Below are 19,515 nucleotides of genomic sequence, written 5' to 3'. Positions count from 1 at the left end.
GCCAATGGCAGCTGGCGAACGGTTCAAACCACAAGACGACTGGGACATTTACAGTATCAGCAAAGTTTATTTGATCAGAAAAAACAATACTTCTACCAAAAATAACTTTTTTTTTTTTTTTTTTACATGGAAACGTTGAAAGATTGGTGAAAAACAAAAAGACATGGGAATGTTGAGATGATAAAACTAAAATATGTAATCTTTCTTTTTTTCCTTTTTTTGTTTGATCAAAATAATTCAAACCTGAAGAAGCAAATAATATTAAATCACACATTTAGGCACTTTTGTGTTTTCTCAAGTATAAAAAAAACTGACTTCAGATACATTTCTGGATTTGGTTGAATGTATAGAAACACAGTCACATGAGAAGAAAAAAAACAGTTTAAATTCTAGAAACAATGCACATATACAATTTTGATTTGTACCAAATGCACAAACTGTACATTCCTACACCGATCAGAAATACAAAATAATATACAAACATGAAAAAAGATCATTTAAGGCGTTCTCTTAATAAAACCTAGAATGGCAACATACAAAAATACACCTCTGAATTTACATATTTTTTGTTTTTAAACAGGATTCCTGCATCGGGGATCATTTCACGGCACATGCGGCCAATAAATCATCTCGCACACACGAGATCAGCCGAATAAAATTCATCCACATGGAATATTTAGCAATGAATCGAATCAGCAGGACATCGGTTCTATCTTCAAAGGTAGGACCGCGCTCATCGGAACATATCAGCCTTCTCCGTACCGTACGCGCTTCGTGAGGTCACCGTATGTGCAGCACTACTATCATCTCTTCAAGAACCACTTCAATACTTTGGGAGACGCTCTTATTGGTTTACTTCACGAGCTTTAGCCGAGAAGATCGATAGGTCACATGTCTGTGCGCTGGAAGCCGGGCGACAATTAGCGTAGCTTAGCATAAAGACTGAGAACAGGGAGGAACGGCTAGCTTGACTCGAAAGCCTCTGAACAACAGACACACGTGTTATCCGTGAAATCTGTCTGTGGTTTTGTGGAACTAAAAACAAATAAAAACGTATCCGCCTCAGAGCGCCTCCAACAACTAGCTATTTATGCTAAGCTAGGCTACTCACCTGAATGTCACGTTCATGTCACGTCTCTGGGTTATTCTAGATGTAATAAAGCAGTAAAAGTCAAACCGAGTCATAATCACGAAATAAAACCGCCTATCGTCGTCATGTTTTTAAACCCCACTTTGGGAATATGGTGCTATATTGTCAATTCATAGATATTTTACGGCGTCGCACAGGGAGCTCTGCCCTCATACAACCGTCTCCAGTCCAGTGTCAAGAAGTGGCAAGCCGAAAACTAACTTTCACAACGAAAGTGAACGAGCGTTTCTCCCAAAATGCTGAATTGTTCCCAAAATGCAAACATTAATGCTACCGGATTATACAAACATTAATGCTCCCGTAATATACAAACATTAATGCTCCTATAATATACAAACATTAATGCTACCGGATTATACAAACATTAATGCTCCTGTATTATACAAACATTAATGCTCCCGTAATATACAAACATTAATGCTCCCGTATTATACAAACATTAATGCTCCCGTATTATACAAACATTAATGCTCCGGTAATGGAAACATTAATGCTCTTTGGGATATTTACAGGCTATCAGACAAACAGTTTGGGTTAGTCTTAATAAACTGTACATCATTTCAATAAGCCCGTTGCCTCTACAATATATGTATCTATGTACAGTGTGACTGAACAGAGTGGTTGGCCTCTTAACAATTGGGAACCAGCATATTATGTTATTTTAAAATATATATATTTAAACATTTGACTCAAGTCATCTTGTGCGAAAATATTCTCAGACCGTCGTGGCAGCTTTCGGATTTAAAAAACACCAACGTAAGATATTAAAGTGCACATTAAAAACAACAAATTATTCCAGAGCTTTGATCTGCACGGCGATGTCATTGCAGTCCACATGCGGCTCAATTATTCAAAAAAAGTAAAAAGTACAATAAATATGAGATTGGATTAAAGACGAAGCGAACCATGTGACACACTTTAGAAATATTAAATATGGCACAATCACATTGCTGCTTGATTTATTCAAGACAAAAAGAAAAAGACAACCACATTCAAACCCATAACTCATACTCATCATCTGGCAAAAGGATCGGATGCCGACGACCACGCGGTTTTCATCGGGACTCGGTTCACGAGGCGCCGTTGGTGGCGTGAGGCTGAATCACGATCGGTGCATTCTCACCTGGAGTTGCGGAACAAATAAAACAGCGGAGTTTTTAAAGGTCTCTATACTTTTTATTAATTTCCCAGCAAAACTGTGCAGTTTGTTTCAAATGAAAGAAAAATATAAATGTAAAATTAGAGATGTTAGGTGTGTTTTGTTAATTTTCTACTTGATTATTTCAGTAGAGAACAAACCGGTTTAACGGTGTAAAAAGAACCGTATCAAGCAAGAACAACTTCATGAAGATATTCTCCAACAGCCCACGTTAGTTTACAGGTGATGCAGCACAGAGAAAATGTTAAAACTAAAATAAGCAACAGAATAGTTTTTCGGAGCTTCCATACAGTGTCACTCGGGATTATTGGTTCACAGCCTTCGAACAGTTAAAAGAAAACAGTTTGATTAGTTTTATGCTTGAATATTTAATTATAATTGCTCAGAGGCTCACATTTAGGCTCGATAATAGAAATAGAAATTCCCCTCGTCAGATAAACAATAGTGTGTGGGGTTCATACACATTTTGACCAATGGATTTCCATGACCAAACATGTTGTGAAATCTCACTTCATACATGAAAAAGTGAATAAATGCCGTATTTAAACAAACAATGAGAATTCCAAAGCACACAGTACAAACCGTGTAAATTAACATACGAATATAACAAATTTCCATGACTTTTGGAAAAATAAATTCTTCCAATGAGCCTGGAAATAACGATTGTAAAATTCCATGACTTTTCCAGGTTTTCCATGACCGTACGACCCCTGGGTGTGGCTTCTCTTAAGGCCCAGTTTGAGAACCAATGCTCTTGATATCCGGCATTCGCACTTTAATCCACCACTTTCAGCATCCGTAACATTATCAACAGCATCAGGCGTGGACGAGCAACGGTATTAGTGAGCAGCAAGGGACAGAAATAATAACAGGGTAATAACGGTAATAACAGGGTAATAACAGGGTAATAACAGTGTGCGGCAGCGATCGTAGGAAGCAATGTTAGTGCTTTAGGACGAGCACACGGGACACACCCGATGCCACCTCGTGCTCGGCCAGATTAGCGAAGCGGCACGAAGCAGCCGAGGTGAACTTTACCTGAGGAGGCGACGGCGTCATCTGAAGCGTCGGCGCTCGGCTGAATAACTATTACGTGGTCCCCTTCTGAGACAAGATCGGACACTGAGCAAACAGTCGTATTTGCAGAGCAGTCAGCCGGTGATCGCGTGTTTATAGTGGAGCTGGACCCGAGAGTATTCATTTTCTTGTTTTGGGAGCAGAGTTTGGTTGGGTGCTAGTTGGTAGAACGAGAGTTTAATTGGCTCAAATTTGCTTTCGGGGTTGCCAACATGTGGGTTTCGCAAACAACTAATACCTCTCGCCCCTCACAATGACAGACTGTTTACATAATTGACTATTATTAGTTATTTCAAGAATGTTAATCTGCTTTAGAATGTTCACTATTTAAAAAAGGCTCACGGAGCAAACGCAAACGCTGAGGATTCAGAAAATGAATGGCCGGTCAAACACAGAGCAACATAAATTTGTTTAACTTTCCTTTGCATTATTTCCTGTCATTCCCCGTATTTAAAACACTTCCTGGTTGTGTGAGAGTTTGTAAACTGATTTTTATATACAGTTTTGAGCTTTTTAAACATGGAGGCGTGTGAGGAAAACAAATTTAAAAAAGGTTAATGATTGTTTCCCCTTCAGTTTGTTGTTGTATCCATAAAATATTTTAAATGTATGATCCGGTCATTATGACGTCGTGTTCGTCTCGTTTCAGATCGTCACTATATCACGTATCATTAGATTTTCATATTGCCGATATTTGATCTCTCTAGGGAATATTTTGAAAATACTAAAGTTCACTTAAGGTGAAAAAAGCTTTTAAATTTGATTGAACTTGGACTTTGATTTAACAGACACCAGCTAGATGACGTCCCGTGCAATTTTTCACCGACTTATATCTTCATTTGCCGTCAGCCACTGGAAGATCACAAGCCGAAGTGAATCCGAAGAGAGCAACGCCTCTCACCTTTATCGTGTTCTCTGATCTCCGCCTCGAGGTCCTCGGGGTCCACGTATTCAAAGTTGTCCTCTTCCTCGGGGGTTTTGCACTTCCCGCAGCAGAAACAGCAGCAGCAGAAACAGCAGCAGCAGGTGAAAATACTGCAGCACACCAGGAGGGTCTGCACAGCGAGGAAAGGGAATGAATATCGAACCCCACATCAGATTAGATAAACTTTCCCTTCAGGGTTCATACACATTTTGACCGATGGGTTTCCAGGACTTTAAAAGAAATGTACATGACCAAACATATTGTTAAATCTCGGTGTATACATGAAAAGGTGAGAAAATGTAGTATTTAAACAAAAAATGTGTACTTTTCCATATGTAGCCAAGCATGGTTAAATCTACACCTCCCTGGCAAAGTGGATTATCCCAAAATACTGTTGCTACGACCACCAAACTTTTCAGTTACGTTGTGTTCACTCGTATGAGAACGTCTGCCCGCTAATATTTTGAGCGTCTAAAAGAATATAAATTATTTCAAACTCAGCGTTAATGAACATATCAATATAACAAATGTCCAGGACTTTTCCAAAACCTTTAGGGATTTTTATTTTTTTTAAAGGTCTTTTCCAGGCCTGGAAATAACCATTTTAAAATTCCATAACTTTTCCAGGTTTTCCATGACCGTGTGAACCCTGTCACTTCACGTTCACAAGCCACATTGCCTCTCACCTTGAACCAGCACTTGGACATGAGGAAGTAGTATTTGACGCTGTCGTCCCCGAACTGCTCGGCCACGTAGAGCCCCATGGAGCCGTACTCGTCGTAGATCCTCCGCTTGTTCTCGTCGCTGAGGATGGAGTTGGCGGCGTTGATCACCTTGAATTTGTCGGCAGCTTCCGGGTTGTCTGGGTTCTTATCGGGGTGATGCCTCAACGCCAGTTTCCTGGAGACAAGCGGGTCAGAATATGTCTTTTGAAGCTACTCCAGGAAAGAAAAGGATTTCACTCACTCAAGATATGAAGAAGCAATCTCAACCACATGAGTTGTACAAATACCAACACGTCTCTGGTTACAATAAGAAATCATTCACTAATGTAAGTAATTTGTTCAAGAAGCTGTCCTTGAATAAACTAAACTGTAACAATTAATGGAATATATATATACTGATGACATAATATAGCCCTGGAATCCAAATCGACGGGTTGCTTGATCCTTATGAACACACCTGTAGGCCTTCTTTATGTCTTCTGGAGATGCTCCCTTCTCCAGTCCCAGGGTTTTATACAGGCTGACTCCTGCTGTGGACATTTTACGCTGAAGTTTGTTTGGGTCCTCCATGTTTCAGGATTTGGCAGCTGTAAAATAACAAATACGTTACACTACAATTAATAATACGGACTCATACAGGTACCAAGTGGCCTTGCTTATGGGAATGCAACAACATGCTGTTAATCTGGAGGGCGACATGCAACATGTGTCAGCAACTTTTACATCTGCTCATAAAGTTCCCTGACGGAGTTTAAGTATGAGGAAGCGGTGTCATCAGAATGCTGGTGAGGAAACTAGGCCAAGGTGGTGAAGTAGGTCGCTGAAGATCTTCCTTCTACTTCCATGGAGAAATGGAAGAAACTGTTTTATAACCGGGAGTTAAATGGATAAGAACTGTGGAAAAATTAGTGAATTTGGATCACTGGGTATGAATGAGATCCATGTAAACAACAACTATTAAACCATATTTTACTTTTACTTTCACTCGTGTGTTTCTTATTATATATATGCGTTATCTTTTATAGACCACTCCTGTAACATTATGGAATTAAAATCTGCTACGGGAGAAAAAATATTTGATAAGAACGCTAAATGCGTTTTTTTTCTTTTCTTTTTTCTAAGAGCCTGTATTCCCTGTGTTCAGGTATATAAAAAAATACTTCCAATACACAACTCGAGTACCTTTAATGGCTCACGAGGACGTACATAAACCACAACAATAGCCATTCTGCAGGAGCAACAATGACATAACTCTAGTTAGTTAGCGCTAGTTAGCTACATATGGACTTAACTCAACCTTTGAACTGGTTAACCGCTGCGGGGCGAAGTCACCAACTGCTATCAGATTTAGCTCACTTTAGCGCGAGGAGGCGGGTTTGCGCATGAATCTCACCTCCAGGACGAATAAATATCGTTGTTTCTGGTCGAATCATAGAGTCCGAAATGTGTCCGTGGATCGCGTTAAAGTTTGATCCATGAAGTTGGAGCCGGGACTCGGTTTCTCTCCGTCAGCGAGAGGCAGATCGTCCCATGAGAAGAACTTTAGCCGCGAAGCAGGAAGCGCGAGACGGGAGGAAGTCCGATTGGTCCGATGACGTCAGTTTGGTGCGCGCGCGGCTGCGTTGCAAATACGCAGGATGGACATTTATTCATAAGTAATTCGTAAAAAGGGGTAGATCTACAAGCATCATTGTATACAATTATAGCATATTATTAACTTATTTGTGAGTTTGCGCTACTTAGTGTAAAACATATGTGTAATTATCTTACTAAAACCAATGTCAAGTACTTTATTTTCCATGCCACATCTACTCCAGAAACCATTATTGTACTTTTCACTCCACTATATTTATTCGACAACATTAATTACTTAAAATAAATCAACTAATAAAATCATGATCTAGATAGATATCAGGATTTAGCTCCTTCACTACAACATTCAAAACTCAAATTGTAAAGGGCTCGTCTAATGGCGATCATTAAAGTAAACACACGTGCATAAAGATTGTAATTATGACTTTGGAAGCGGAATAATAGTTCAAATCTGTCTGGAATTTGTGAATTATAGACATTTATTTTTACCATGTCGGTTTTTGACATAATATAACTGCAAGTGCTTCGGTGTGCCTGAATTAAATATATGTAAATTTAAATATATTTGACATGAGAACAGCTCCGATTCTACCACAGGTCTCTTTTAATGCTTTGCTGTAAAAGTTCGAATTTTCTTGGTAAAATATATGTGAAGAGGAGAGTATCTTAATTCTCCAGTATAAACACAATACAAATACACATTTGGTCGTGGTTGATCGTGACACTACAGAAGAAATGGCACTGGAATTATTTTGGGATCAAGCCTGTGGACTCTTGGTGGACCAGGCATATTTAAAAACCATGAAATAGTTTTCATCCACCACTGTGTTTGGGTATTTCTGTTAACACTACTGCAGCTGTTCGTCACGGAGTGTCCTGATTCGGTGGAATCACGTTAATGACGATCTTCCCCGTGTTCCTGTTGGCCTCCATGTGCCTGTGAGCGTCTGCGATGTCCTCCAGGCTGTATATGCTGTCAATCACCGGCCTCAGGGAGGCACGCTGCCCGGAGAAGTGCGGCAACACTCTGTGTGAGAAGGCCTTCACCAGGTCTGCTTTGTACTGTGGACGGTAAATGCAAAGCGACAATCAGTCGTGCGTCAGCTCTCCTGACGCGAGTCGGCACGCAGGAAGAAGCGCGGCCTGGTGTGTCGTTTCCGCTCCAGTTCTCACCTGAAGGCTGCGAGAGCGGAGGAGGCTGCAGAGCAAGTGGCCTCGCTTGGAGAGCAGCCTTCCCAGCAGCTCGCCCTCGACCGCCCGGCCCCCCATGGTGCCGTACAGCACCCACCTGCCGTCGGTGGCTAGGGAGCTCACATTCTGCTCCCAGTTGCAGCCGCCGATGCAGTCGAGGATGACGTTGGCTCCCTTTCCTGTGACAGTCCGGGAGTTGGATTTAGCTGAGAGCCGTCGCCACATTGAGAGGAAATGGGAAAGCTCCCAATCTCATATGTAGCACTTTGAAAACGGAATCCAGATTTCTATATACGTCTTCATATATCTATATATCTTTTTTTTATAACTGTCAACAAAACCCAGGAAAAAAAAGAGGATTATTCAATCCTAAACAACGATATTCATATTTCATTTTATCTGTTGTCCAACAATAATTAAAAGCACCCAAATGAGCAACATTATTCGCTTAGTAGAGCACCAAATATGTATTCATTCACACCTGAAAATAGTCCCCAAACAAATGCAGGATTTCCTCCTGTTTGAGTAATATATATTTGTACCTTTTCTTAAAAAAAGATGATGGTAGTGAGTAAAAGATTAACTAACAGTGTTCTTAAACTGCCTTTTTGGGGGGATTTGTTGACAATGAGAAAAATCCTGTAAAGTGTCAACTTGTCGCCAGCTTTTTTTTTGTCATTTGTAGTTCCAAATTTGAAAACAAGTCCCTGCTCTCCAATAACCACATCCTTCTTATTTAAATTATCAAAAAAATTGCACCAAAAGACAACTAGATGCTTATGATAAGTCATTACTGCTGCAGAGAAAATCCAATGAAAGTCGGTGTAACACTGACATCCTAAACTGTTTGATAGATCACTGCAATAACAACAATGTAAAATCATTACAGCAGTGACCGGCAGACAATGAGCCCTCGAGGCGCGACTCGCCTCCTGTGAAGTCGTGGACGCCCTTCGAGAAGCTCTCCTCTTTGTAGTTGAACCCCGCTGCGGCTCCCAGACTCTCAGCTATCTTCAGTTTTTCGGGGCTTCCTGCCGTGACGACGGGCACGGCATCGAACAGACGCGCCAGCTGAACGGCGGCCGTTCCCACCCCGCTGGCTCCGGCGTGAGCCAGAACGACTTCCCCCTCCTTCACCTGAGCTGTGGCGGAGGAGACAACAACAACAACGTGTTATTTACCTCCTGGTTCATTATAGAGGGAACAGTTGTATCAAATTAAGTGGCCGCTAATATAAATAAATACTTCACCGTCTCCACATTTATTTGTTTGGATCTTTTTTTATTAGTTTTTAAATTGTTTAGTCTTGTTTCTTTCATGAACGTCAACGTACAACTTAAATTATTTTAAGTACTGTATTAGGATGCCGTTCTTAACCCCCTTAAATGTATGTATGGGTGTTTAATAAGAATATATAATCGGATTACTATTTCTTTACTGTATCAATAATTATCAAAACCAAAAATAAAAAATGTAGGTATAAATATTTTTTTTAAACAGACATTTGGACTAAAAGGAAGTAAAAAATATATATATTAATTTTAATAACGGTGCATATGCTTCATCACAAATGACGATCACACGGTTGGATGGACCTTCCACATTCAAGAAGAAACACCATCTTGTGTTTTTCATGCATAAAGTTCCACTGTTGAAGCTCCCAGACTACCTCACATCTTCTCTCTCACATACATTTAGAAAACAAAGCAGTAACTACTTATCCTGAGAGGTCTCTCTCATGAGATGCTGGAAGAACCAGTTGCAGGTATGCAACTCGGATTGAAGCGCAATGAGATTGCGTTTTTAAATAGATTTCAATGATTTATTATCTGGTGGTATTTTTAGGATTCTAGTAGCTTTTTAATTCTCGTATGTCGTAGTGTGCGTGTGTGCGTGTGTGTGTGTGTATGTGTGTGTGTGTACCTATGAAAACCAGCAGCTGAAAAGCAGTGAGCCAGGCCTCCGGGATCGCAGCAGCCTGGCACAGAGTGAGATTCGGGGGGATGGGCATCAGCAGCTCCTCGGGCACAGAAACATATTCTGCGTATCCTCCTCCAGAGAGCAAGGCCATGACCCGGTCATCTGGCCTCCAGCCTCCTTTCACCCCCGGACCCAGAGTATCCACAGTGCCAGCCACCTCCAGGCCTATGATGTCACTCTCACCTGGGGGAGGTGGGTACAATCCTCGCCTCTGTGGAAAACAGAAACATTATTCCACATAAAGTTCCCATTGGTTACGTTTGGCGAAGGAGATTGTAACGCACTTGTGTTTGGCGCACGTTTGCGTTGTACCTGCAGTAAGTCCGCCCTGTTGAGGGCCGTCGCGTGGACTTTAATGAGGACTTCTCTGCCTTTCGGCCGAGGTCTCGGAACGGCTCGCAGCAGCAGATTCTCTGGTCCTCCGGGCACGTCGACACACACCGCGCGCATCATCTTGGCAAAGCTGGAGCAACATTTGCGCCGGGCCGTGTAACGCAAAACAGAAAATATATTAAGCAAATTCTGTTTAAATTAGACAATGTACAGATGAAACCAACGCTTGCCTTGCTGACGTAATGCTGGCTGCCAAATAAACATAACCAAGATCCACTTTCAATACTCACTGTCTGGGAGGCGTTTCCGAGTAAAAATCTTCCAGTGTGCAGGATGTGATGCATTGATAGTCAGAGCAGTGGCAACTGGGATTTAATTGAAGAAGAAAAAAATACATATAATTATCTTCATTTATAATATCTAGGGGTTTGAAAAAGGGCACATAATGCATCTTTAAGTGTAATTTTAATATTCCATGTCAGTACTAAGTGTTTATTCTGTGATTCATTTCCACTGTAAATATGTTTATAGAAAGTGAAAAACAAGCTTTAGTGCCGAACACACACACCAAACTCACAGATAAAATACATTTGAAAAGTTTGTGCATAATTAATGTGCTCTTGAAAGTCTACACTTCATAACAATAATTTAAAAATATTGCATATAGTATATACACATTTGCATAGTGTGTCTACAAATGCAGATAGTTCTCCACATGCAGATAGTTCTGATCTTTTTTGACAATCTTTTAAAATGCCCATCTGCAATGCAACTGATCTTGTAAATAAACATATATAACTGTTTCGTGAACATGAGTGAGAATAAGAACAAAACTCTTTAGGAGAAGCGGGTTAAGGAAGGAGCCGTTATAATAGTGAAGTAGTTCGGTATCGATATGACGAAGATTCCACGATTACGTTACACGGTAACGTCAAGGACCCGCCCACGTTCGTTACGCAACGCGCATGCGCAGTAGTCTAAAACTCTCAGCCGCCTTTTCTTGTGAAGTCCTAAAGTCGATCTCAGATTAATCATTAAAGTGTCTACAGGTGTGCAACAGTTGAGAAGAAAAAAGTCGTTTATAGTTTAGTTGCTTATTTTACGTGAAATCCATCTGCTACCTTTAAATTATTATTAAAACAATAACAAACAACAACTTACCAGACAACGACGTCAACAGAGCATCAACTTTGGGCAGACTGAGCTTTGGGGAAGTTTGGTTGTGCCATCGTCCACACTGGACTTCTGATTGGCGCGAGGGGGATCGAAACCAGCAGAGGGGCGGGTCTTTGTCACGTGACATATTAAACGGACACTGCGCAAAAAAAAAAGCTGATTCCCACACGTCTCAGTGCCGTCAATATCCTTAATTGTAGTATGTTAAATGCTAAATACAAACAATATGAAATGATTAATCGTCTATAAGATCCTGGCCCGAATAGGGATGCAAGAAATATTTCACAGGCATGAAAACGGGTCAGGGGTGAAAAAGGTGAGGAGTATAGGCGCGACGGGGGGGGGGGGGTGCTGGTGGTGGTGACTTCCACGAACATCGATGTTGGACGTTGTTGGCGTGAACAAGTCTTCAAGTCTTGTGCTCTGCTGAGCCATGAGTCTGTTCCTCGAGTCTGTTCTGCCTCTACCTGGTTGTCACGATCTTCTATACCATACCTGCCATAAATATCATGATACAATACCATAAAAACAGTATACCATAAATACGATACTGGTATATTTATCTATAATAGTAATAAATAAAATATCTGTATGGTTCACTTTTTACCAACTTTTTCAACACTTAACAAATGGCAGTAATATTAGTATTAATAGCCTACAGCAAGATATGAATGAAACTTCATGGAGCCATCATAGCATTGATCAATGATTATACACTTTGAGGCCGTTAGTATCTGACCAGAGGATACAGAGTTCATCAGGATGAGCAGCTGTAGAGTTACAGAACTTTACAGACTGAATTTAAACATTTCACTTCTGGCATCTTTTTTTATTTTTATTTTTAAAGCCGAAAATTCCGCCACTTAATGGCACTCGCTGTGAGCGCTGCGCTGCGCGTGCAAACAGCTCGACACGGAGCAGCGCGTGTGCTCTGATCGCTCTTTTAATGAAGTATTGAGACTAAAAATATGCTAAATCACATCGCTCTTAACGTACGGGTACTTTGTTAGCATCGCTCCACCGTGCAGCGCGACAGCAGCAGAAGTAGCGGCTAACATTCAAGCTAACCTAAACCACCAAACGCTGAAGACATCTTGACGCTGATTGGCCAAGACGCGACACGTCCCATCAAAGATGTTTGATTGCGAAGAGCAACACTCCACATTTTCTCCGTGTCCCACTCCAATCTCATAAACGCCGGCCGGCCAATTGACCCCCCCCCCCTACCCCAAAACAAAAACTCTTCGGATCTACACGATTCACGTAAGTCACCTATTTTGGTTTCAAAACGGCGAATTTCGCCGAAAGGTGAGGGATTCTCATGCCTGATTTCAGATTGCCAATTATTTTCTCCATTAGTCCTTTGGTTCTATTCAATGTCAGCAATTAGTACAACACATTCTTTATAATAATAATACATTTAATAATTAGAGCACTTTTCAAAACAGATGGTATGAAGTGCTTCACAATACACATATAATATGAATATGAAAAAGACTATACAAGAAAATGACTGAAAGCAGAGCAGTGGGGGAAACAACAATAACACATAGTGACATAGTAAAGTGGGAAATCAAAATATGTCTGAACATGTGTGCACGTACAGAGATATACTGTGTACAATTTGTAAATATGACATATGATTGAATCACTACAGAAAGCAGAGAACATGCAAGGCTCTGAAGGCAATGTGTCGATTGAAACATCTTTAAATGTCTCGCTTGGTTCGACCAGCAGTCCAAACAGTCAAGACAAAAAAATATTCACATTTGAGAAGCTGGAATTAAAGTGTTAGCATTGTTCCCTTAAGTGAAATGAAACTAACCGAAAAAAACGGAACACAAAATAAGAAAAATATGCAGATATGTGATCTCAGTATTGCTCAAATGTGTTTCATCACCGCATATAAAAAGAGTATTTATGAGAAAGTTGCAACAAAGAACTACAGCTGCATGAAATTAGAAAAACAAAAAAGCACTTTAAAAAACAAACCGAGTCATTGTTATTGTGAAACTGGCAAGAAGACCCATGACTGCGCCCTTGAAATGTAATCTCTTAAAGGAATGTCTATGTGACAGTACACAATGACCCACAAACCAACCGCTTAGACTCCATATATAAGAGGCTATTATATTACACACAATGATGCGGCCATAGCAGCAAACACACCTGCAACAGAAATCAGCTGCGACAACGACAAACTGCTTTATTGTAATTTAATTTGAACAGAAGCGGGTGAGTCAGGTGGTTCGGCCTCTCGCGATGGATCGGAGCCTCAGACGAGCCGGAGCGCTGCAGAGAGATTTGAAAGTGCTGAACCAAAAGGAGGAGAGGGATCTCCAGCACAGGCTGACCGCGCTGGACCGACAGTACAGGTACACCCGCAAGAGGCTCCAGCAACGGAGAGACTCGTTGGTGGCCGAACTGAGCCGGGTCGGGATGGTCAAAGTGGTCGAGCCCCAAGCCACGGTCAACATCGCGATGAGAGAAATTGGAGAACGTACGTTTCAGATACCCGACGGTAGACGATCGCACTCCAGCAAATCCCAGTATCACGACGGGGGACTCGAACCGGCGGCGTCGAGTCGGTCGATATCGGCGCCGGCTGCCCAACCCGCCGGCTCGGTAAGACGCAGAGGCCGCGTCCAGAGCAGCGTGTCCCTCATGCAGATGAAGGACATCGCCGCCATCGACTCGATATCGGAAAAAGAGCTGGCCCGGCGACAGCGGCGGGAAAGAGAGGACCGGGAACAGCTGAGGCAGATTCAGAGGGAGGCGTTGCGCAACAGGGTGGCGGCGTTTATAGAATCGCTCCGGGAAAAAAGAGACATGGAAAAATGCACGTGAGACCTCCGGAGGAGGGAGCCTGGACAGAGTCCACCGGCGGTTTCACACCTCCACGTCGGGAGAGGAAATAAACCGTCCGTGTTGGATTGGAAGCAATGAGAATGTAGATATTTTGTTGATTTTAAATTTGGGAAAAAAATAAGCTGATCTAATTACAAAATATTCCCCATTTCCCTCATGGTTATCAAAGCTTTGTGCACGGGAGTCTCCATGAGAAGGCTGCGGTGTTTCTTCCAATCTGGAGAATTAGGAAGCTCCTTGTCTGCAAGAAAAGAAAAAAAAAAGAACTTGAGATATTAGTTGAGGAAACTTTGCAAAATAGTTTTAAATTAGCGCCTCACACAACTGTCAAAATCCTGCTTTCACATGAATGCATGAATAACTAGAATGGGCACTCGGTAGAGCGCATACCTTCGCATATCACAAGATTGGGCATTGAATTATGAACATTTTGGCATTAGTTGCATGCCAATTGGACAAAAATGTATCGTGCTATGGTAAAAAAAAGAGTTTGACCTTTCCATGACCTTGACCTTGACCTTTGACCCGATTGATCCCAAAATATAATCAAATGGTCCCCGGATAATAACCAATCATCCCACCAAATTTCAGGCGATTCAAGAACATTTTGACCTGTTCATGACCTTTGACCTTGACCTTTGACCCGATCGATCCCAAAATCTAGTCAACTGGTCCCCGGATAATAAACAATCATCCCACCAAATTTCATGCGATTCGGTTCAATACTTTTTGAGTTCTGCGAAAGATTTTGACCTGTTCATGACCTTTGACCTTTGACCCGATCGATCCCAAAATCTAATCAACTGGTCCCCGGATAATAAACAATGATCCCACCAAATTTCATGCGATTCGGTTCAATACTTTTTGAGATTTGCGAATAACACGCATACAAATAAATAAATAAATAAATACACGGCGATCAAAACATAACCTTCCGGCATTTTCAATGCGAAGGTAATAATAATCAAATTATACAATACGTGGAGCTCTCCCTGCGTCTACAGTTACCAGACTTCTTGTGTAACGGATTACATTGATGCAGATCATCAGCTTGAGATGGGAAACAGGTGGTGAGGATGGGCAGTACCACCTCAGAGCCGCTGACCCTCAACACGGGAGCCCCTCAGGGATGCGTGTTGAGCCCTCTCCTCTACTCCCTGTACACCCACGACTGCACGGCCATGCACAGCTCCAACGTCATCATCAAGTTTGCTGACGACACAACAGTGTTGGGGCTGATCACCGACGACGACGAGACAGCCTACAGGGAGGAGGTTGGATCACTGGTACAGTGGTGCCAGGAGAACAGCCTCGTCCTCAACGTCAAGAAGACCAAGGAGCTGATCGTGGACTACAGGAAGCGGAGAGGAGAGCACACCCCATCTCCATAGACGGAGTTGCAGTAGAGAGGTCAGCAGCTTCAAGTTCCTCGGCGCACATCTCCGAGGACCTCACATGGACCACGCACACCACTCACGTGGTGAAAAGGGCCCAACAACGCCTGTATTTCCTTAGGCGACTGAGGAAATTCAACATGGCCCCCGCATCCTCAGAACATTCTACACCAGTACCATCGAGAGTGTTCTGTCAGGTTGCATCACCGTCTGGTACGGGAACTGCACCGCCCTGAGGCGTAGGGCACTACAGAGGGTGGTGCGGTCGGCACAGTACATCGTTGGAGGTGAGCTTCCCTCCATCCTGGACATATACACCAAGCGGTGCGTGGCCAGGGCCAAACGGATGCTGAAAGACAATAACCACCCCGGCCACAAACTGTTCACCCTTCTACCGTCAGGCAGGCGATACCGCAGTATCAAGTGCCGCACAAACAGACTGAGGGACAGCTTCTTCAGTCAGGCCATCAGGCTGCTGAACAAGGACTGAGACCCTCATTAACACTATACACCAGAACATATTCTGTGAATATCTATGGCCATGGTGTATATTTTATTACATTGTTTTATATATATATATATATTGTATATATATATTGTATGTATATACATATATTGTCTCAAAAAAGTGTATATTTTATTACATTGTTTTATATATATATATTGTCATGATGTATATTCTATTACATTGTTTTATATATATATTGTTAATACTTTCTTCTTTTTGTGTGTGTGGATATTGTATAGTTTATTCTCATTCTTATTCTTTTTTTAGTCTGCTACTGCTGTCGGGTGTTTTGCACATAAGAATTTCACAAACCGATTATACTTGTATAAAAGGGGATGTGACAATAAAAACTTGAAACTTGAAACTTGAAACTACCGTCACATTCAAAGTGGACTCGTGTGGGAAGACATCTGGTGCAGTCGGAGTAGTCAAGTGAGCAGAGGAGCGCCGTCTTCTCCCTCGGCAGCGAGAACATCAGGACCAGGAATGAACACAACACGTTGCTCTCCATCACTTCCACAGACTTATGGAGCTCCTGGAACACGAGCAGCGGGTCAGAGTTTCACACCAGAGCAAATGACAAGTTTCTTAGGAGAGATTATCGAAGCATCACACGTTAAGTGAAGAAAGACTTTATTTCTCACTATTTATTTGTCTGAAGTTTAAAAGAAAGATGAATAATTTTTTGGGGGAGTGATCTAATATTTTAGTATCATAAACAGTATTTTTTTTAAGAATTACTAAAGAAACTGCATAAATGTTTTATCGGCTGCTTTTTAAATTTCCTTAATTAAACTTTAGTACATTTACTGAGATTGTCTATGTACTGATAACTAAATCTATATTATTATATTTATGGTATTTTATTAAACCATTGATTATTGGACCTTTTGGTCAATAGAATGTCAGATGACGGTACAAAATGCCCAAATATATTAAATTAATTATAATAGATAACTGTGGACACCATCAAATATTAACATTCGTCAAGTTTTGGTATCTAGCCTAAACAATTAGTCGACGATTAAAATAGTTATCAATTATTTCTGTGGATTTACTTCAAGTTATTGTTCCATCTCTAATGCACCGATGTTTACGTTTTGGCTTCGATAATAAAGAGTGTTTAACAGTTATGTCATATGTCCAGCCTCCGTACGTTATATTTATCACGCTATTTTTTATCTGAGGGATATTGGCCTAAAATAAAATCACTACTGAATAGATCGAGACTAATTATTAAATGCAGATTTGTATAATTTATGTAATTGTGTGTTTATAAGTGTCTTTGACACTTAAATACTAATAAGGTTACCACTAAAATCCATAATGAATTCAAGCCCTTTTTATTATCGTTTCACAAAATGTGGACTTTAAAGATTTGTGCAAAAAACCCACCTCCAATCCAACCGTTTTATATTTGAGGGCAAAGTCACAGCAGCGACTTCCACAGATGCTGACCAACTGCTCCCAGATATTTTGTCAGATTTATCACACAGAAACGTGAAGTCCGGCACCTTAACGAGCTGCAACTGCTGCTTGCGACCGGCGAAGGCGTTGAGATGTTGGCTGAGGGGGTCCAGAAGAGTCCTGACCTCCGTCTGCATGCTGCTCTGCTCTGCCAGGTTGTTCAGAGGAATGAACGGGGGAACGTCGTGGCGACTGATCCTCACCGTCGGCTTCAGGTCCAGCTCCAGGTTGTAGGTTTCGAAGTAGACGCCTTCGTAGGCTGTTGCAATAGACACGCACAGTCCTTTCCCCTGACGGGTCTTTATGATGTTGTACCCACCTGAGCGACATCAAGAGGTCGGATTATGACATACTGAGAAATAATCTGGAGATTTACAAAAGACTGTCAGATATAAATATGAATGGGTGAATGACGTGAGAAGAGTACCAATGACGTCATAAGCATGCAGGAGGTCTTTCAGTTGTGTATGTCTGGCCATCAGCCGCAGTAGGTTTGAGTTCTCAGAGTCTTCATCCATTCCCTCCTCCTCTTCGTCTTCGTGTCTACACTGTTGGTCCATAGATGCCCTCAGTTTCTTGATATTCTGCAGTAGGAAGGTGTTAAATGCACCAACAAATCAGCCAAAAAGTGCATCATTAATAAAGCTTGTGAAAGAAAGTGCAACTTTTTCAAGTTGTTCAAAATCTCAGATACTGAAACCACACTGTAAAAAATACTCCACGAAGTCAAAATGCAGCATTCAAAACCATACTTGACAAAAAATCTGTTCACAATATCAGCTAAATTAACTTTGTACAATTTTTTTTTTTTTTATATACTGTTGTTTAGTTCAATCTAGATCAAAATCATCAAATTTGGAAATACATGTTTTTCACCAAACAGGAAGGTTAAGAAAACTTGTAATCTAAAAAGTAATTAAAGCTGTCATTATAGATGTAAATCATACACAGTGCAATACAATATACAGACAATACGACACATACACATCATCACACAGTCCATGCTTAGTGATTCTATAGTTATTTGGGTTATTTGCTTACAATTTACAGAACACTTATATTTTATGTAAATGTATAACTACACACACACACCATTGTTTCACTACTAGTGTACATCACGGTCCTGTATATCCTTATCCGTTGTTATCCTTGTCCATGTTCTATTTCTAAAAAGAATAACATATGTTCAAATCCTTAATTGTGTGTGATCAAAAATCTAAAATTGCCTTTTTTGGCCAAAAAAGGCAATTCTGACCAGTCAGACAAATGCAGCGGAGTACAATAATACAGTATTTCCCTCTAAGATGTGACGTACAAGTATAAAATGCATGTAATAATGAAAATAAAAAAAGTACAGTAAGTAAATGTATCCACAACTGGTGACGATAAAGATAAGAGTTGTTTTAGACTGCATTAGTCTGTCTATGTTTATGTGTGTATGTGCTAAACGTCTATATTATTTCTATGTTGTGTCTCTGTAAATAGTGTAAAATCACCTTGTGAGTCTCCACCTCGGCTCTCAGCTGCTCTCTCTGCCTCATCAGCGCTTCCGCTTTAGCCTTCAGCTCGTGCACGCGACTCGGCTGCTTGGGTTGAGTCTTACGGCTTCTTGCCTGAACTTCCAGCAGACAGAGATGACTCAAAACACCTGCCGAGGGAACACATACTCCCGTTAAATTCACCCTCAAACGACAGATGTTGACATTGTTAATATGAATCTTAAATATTGGATGTGAGGCTCATAAACTGTCGGGACCGCGCTTTTTTCAGCTAGCATCACAACAGACAAACTACTGCGAGCTAACGTTCAGTTAGCCGATAGATATATAGCTGCACCGGTATACGAGCTTTACTAGTCCGAGTTACCTTTCTTAGACGCTCCCTCCATGGCCCGATAGAATTTATTTTATGTCAAACAATGTACGTTAGCCGCTTTAGACAGAAACGTCCTCTCCGAGTGGCGGATTTT

The 19,515-nt window shown here is 41.2% G+C and overlaps 3 protein-coding genes across 7 annotated transcripts; all 3 read right to left on the bottom strand.

Annotated features, from left to right (window-relative positions):
- Positions 1 to 43: 43 nt before the first annotated feature.
- dnajc5gb (DnaJ (Hsp40) homolog, subfamily C, member 5 gamma b) lies at positions 44 to 6,723 on the bottom strand. The gene is made up of 5 exons (XM_056425747.1): positions 6,430 to 6,723; positions 5,494 to 5,623; positions 4,998 to 5,211; positions 4,288 to 4,441; positions 44 to 2,273 (listed from the first exon to the last, which is right to left on the bottom strand). The coding sequence occupies exons 2-5, from the start codon at positions 5,604 to 5,606 to the stop codon at positions 2,221 to 2,223; spliced, it is 534 nt and encodes a 177-aa protein (XP_056281722.1). The 5' UTR covers positions 5,607 to 5,623; positions 6,430 to 6,723; the 3' UTR covers positions 44 to 2,220.
- An 89-nt stretch (positions 6,724 to 6,812) lies between these two features.
- tp53i3 (tumor protein p53 inducible protein 3) lies at positions 6,813 to 11,456 on the bottom strand. 3 transcript variants are annotated; one of them, XM_056425728.1, is made up of 7 exons: positions 11,295 to 11,456; positions 10,424 to 10,498; positions 10,113 to 10,322; positions 9,744 to 10,011; positions 8,750 to 8,962; positions 7,803 to 7,999; positions 6,813 to 7,691 (listed from the first exon to the last, which is right to left on the bottom strand). In XM_056425728.1, exons 2-7 carry the CDS (start codon positions 10,475 to 10,477, stop codon positions 7,494 to 7,496), a joined length of 1,140 nt encoding a protein of 379 aa, XP_056281703.1. In that variant the 5' UTR covers positions 10,478 to 10,498; positions 11,295 to 11,456; the 3' UTR covers positions 6,813 to 7,493. The 3 variants fall into 3 exon arrangements, with proteins under 3 accessions (XP_056281703.1, XP_056281704.1, XP_056281705.1); XM_056425729.1 differs by having other exon boundaries at positions 10,113 to 10,286; XM_056425730.1 differs by having other exon boundaries at positions 10,113 to 10,263; positions 11,295 to 11,303.
- A 2,794-nt stretch (positions 11,457 to 14,250) lies between these two features.
- Positions 14,251 to 19,496, bottom strand: cenpo (centromere protein O). 3 transcript variants are annotated; one of them, XM_056425740.1, is made up of 6 exons: positions 19,413 to 19,496; positions 19,043 to 19,194; positions 17,974 to 18,130; positions 17,594 to 17,865; positions 16,455 to 16,614; positions 14,251 to 14,418 (listed from the first exon to the last, which is right to left on the bottom strand). In XM_056425740.1, exons 1-6 carry the CDS (start codon positions 19,432 to 19,434, stop codon positions 14,309 to 14,311), a joined length of 873 nt encoding a protein of 290 aa, XP_056281715.1. In that variant the 5' UTR covers positions 19,435 to 19,496; the 3' UTR covers positions 14,251 to 14,308. The 3 variants fall into 3 exon arrangements, with proteins under 3 accessions (XP_056281715.1, XP_056281716.1, XP_056281717.1); XM_056425741.1 differs by having other exon boundaries at positions 16,461 to 16,614; XM_056425742.1 differs by lacking the exons at positions 19,043 to 19,194; positions 19,413 to 19,496 and adding an exon at positions 18,639 to 19,033.
- Positions 19,497 to 19,515: the final 19 nt, after the last annotated feature.

This window comes from Pseudoliparis swirei, chromosome 11, assembly GCF_029220125.1.
Source record: "Pseudoliparis swirei isolate HS2019 ecotype Mariana Trench chromosome 11, NWPU_hadal_v1, whole genome shotgun sequence".
Taxonomy (NCBI): Eukaryota; Metazoa; Chordata; class Actinopteri; order Perciformes; family Liparidae; genus Pseudoliparis; species Pseudoliparis swirei.
Note: the sequence above shows the minus strand (reverse complement) of the source record. Positions and strands in the feature narration are given on the sequence as shown.

Bases quoted from the DNA above. Each gene is read 5' to 3' on its own strand.
- tp53i3 (XM_056425728.1), bottom strand. From the start codon at position 10,477: ATGCATCACATCCTGCACACTGGAAGATTTTTACTCGGAAACGCCTCC. The intron at 8,000-8,749 runs GCGAGTCGCGCC...GGACTGTCACAG, and splicing joins CGTCCACGACTTCACAGGAG to GAAAGGGAGCCAACGTCATC. The intron at 7,692-7,802 runs GTGAGAACTGGA...TACCGTCCACAG, and splicing joins TCCGCTCTCGCAGCCTTCAG to TACAAAGCAGACCTGGTGAA.
- cenpo (XM_056425740.1), bottom strand. From the start codon at position 19,434: ATGGAGGGAGCGTCTAAGAAAG. The intron at 19,195-19,412 runs GTAACTCGGACT...TTCCCTCGGCAG, and splicing joins GGAGGGAGCGTCTAAGAAAG to GTGTTTTGAGTCATCTCTGT. The intron at 14,419-16,454 runs GTAGTTTCAAGT...CTTTTCTTGCAG, and splicing joins AGTCCACTTTGAATGTGACG to ACAAGGAGCTTCCTAATTCT.
- dnajc5gb (XM_056425747.1), bottom strand. From the start codon at position 5,606: ATGGAGGACCCAAACAAACTTCAGCGTAAAATGTCCACAGCAGGAGTC. The intron at 4,442-4,997 runs GTGAGAGGCAAT...CTCGCTGTGCAG, and splicing joins TGTCCAAGTGCTGGTTCAAG to ACCCTCCTGGTGTGCTGCAG. The intron at 2,274-4,287 runs GTGAGAGGCGTT...CCGCAACTCCAG, and splicing joins GATCAGAGAACACGATAAAG to GTGAGAATGCACCGATCGTG.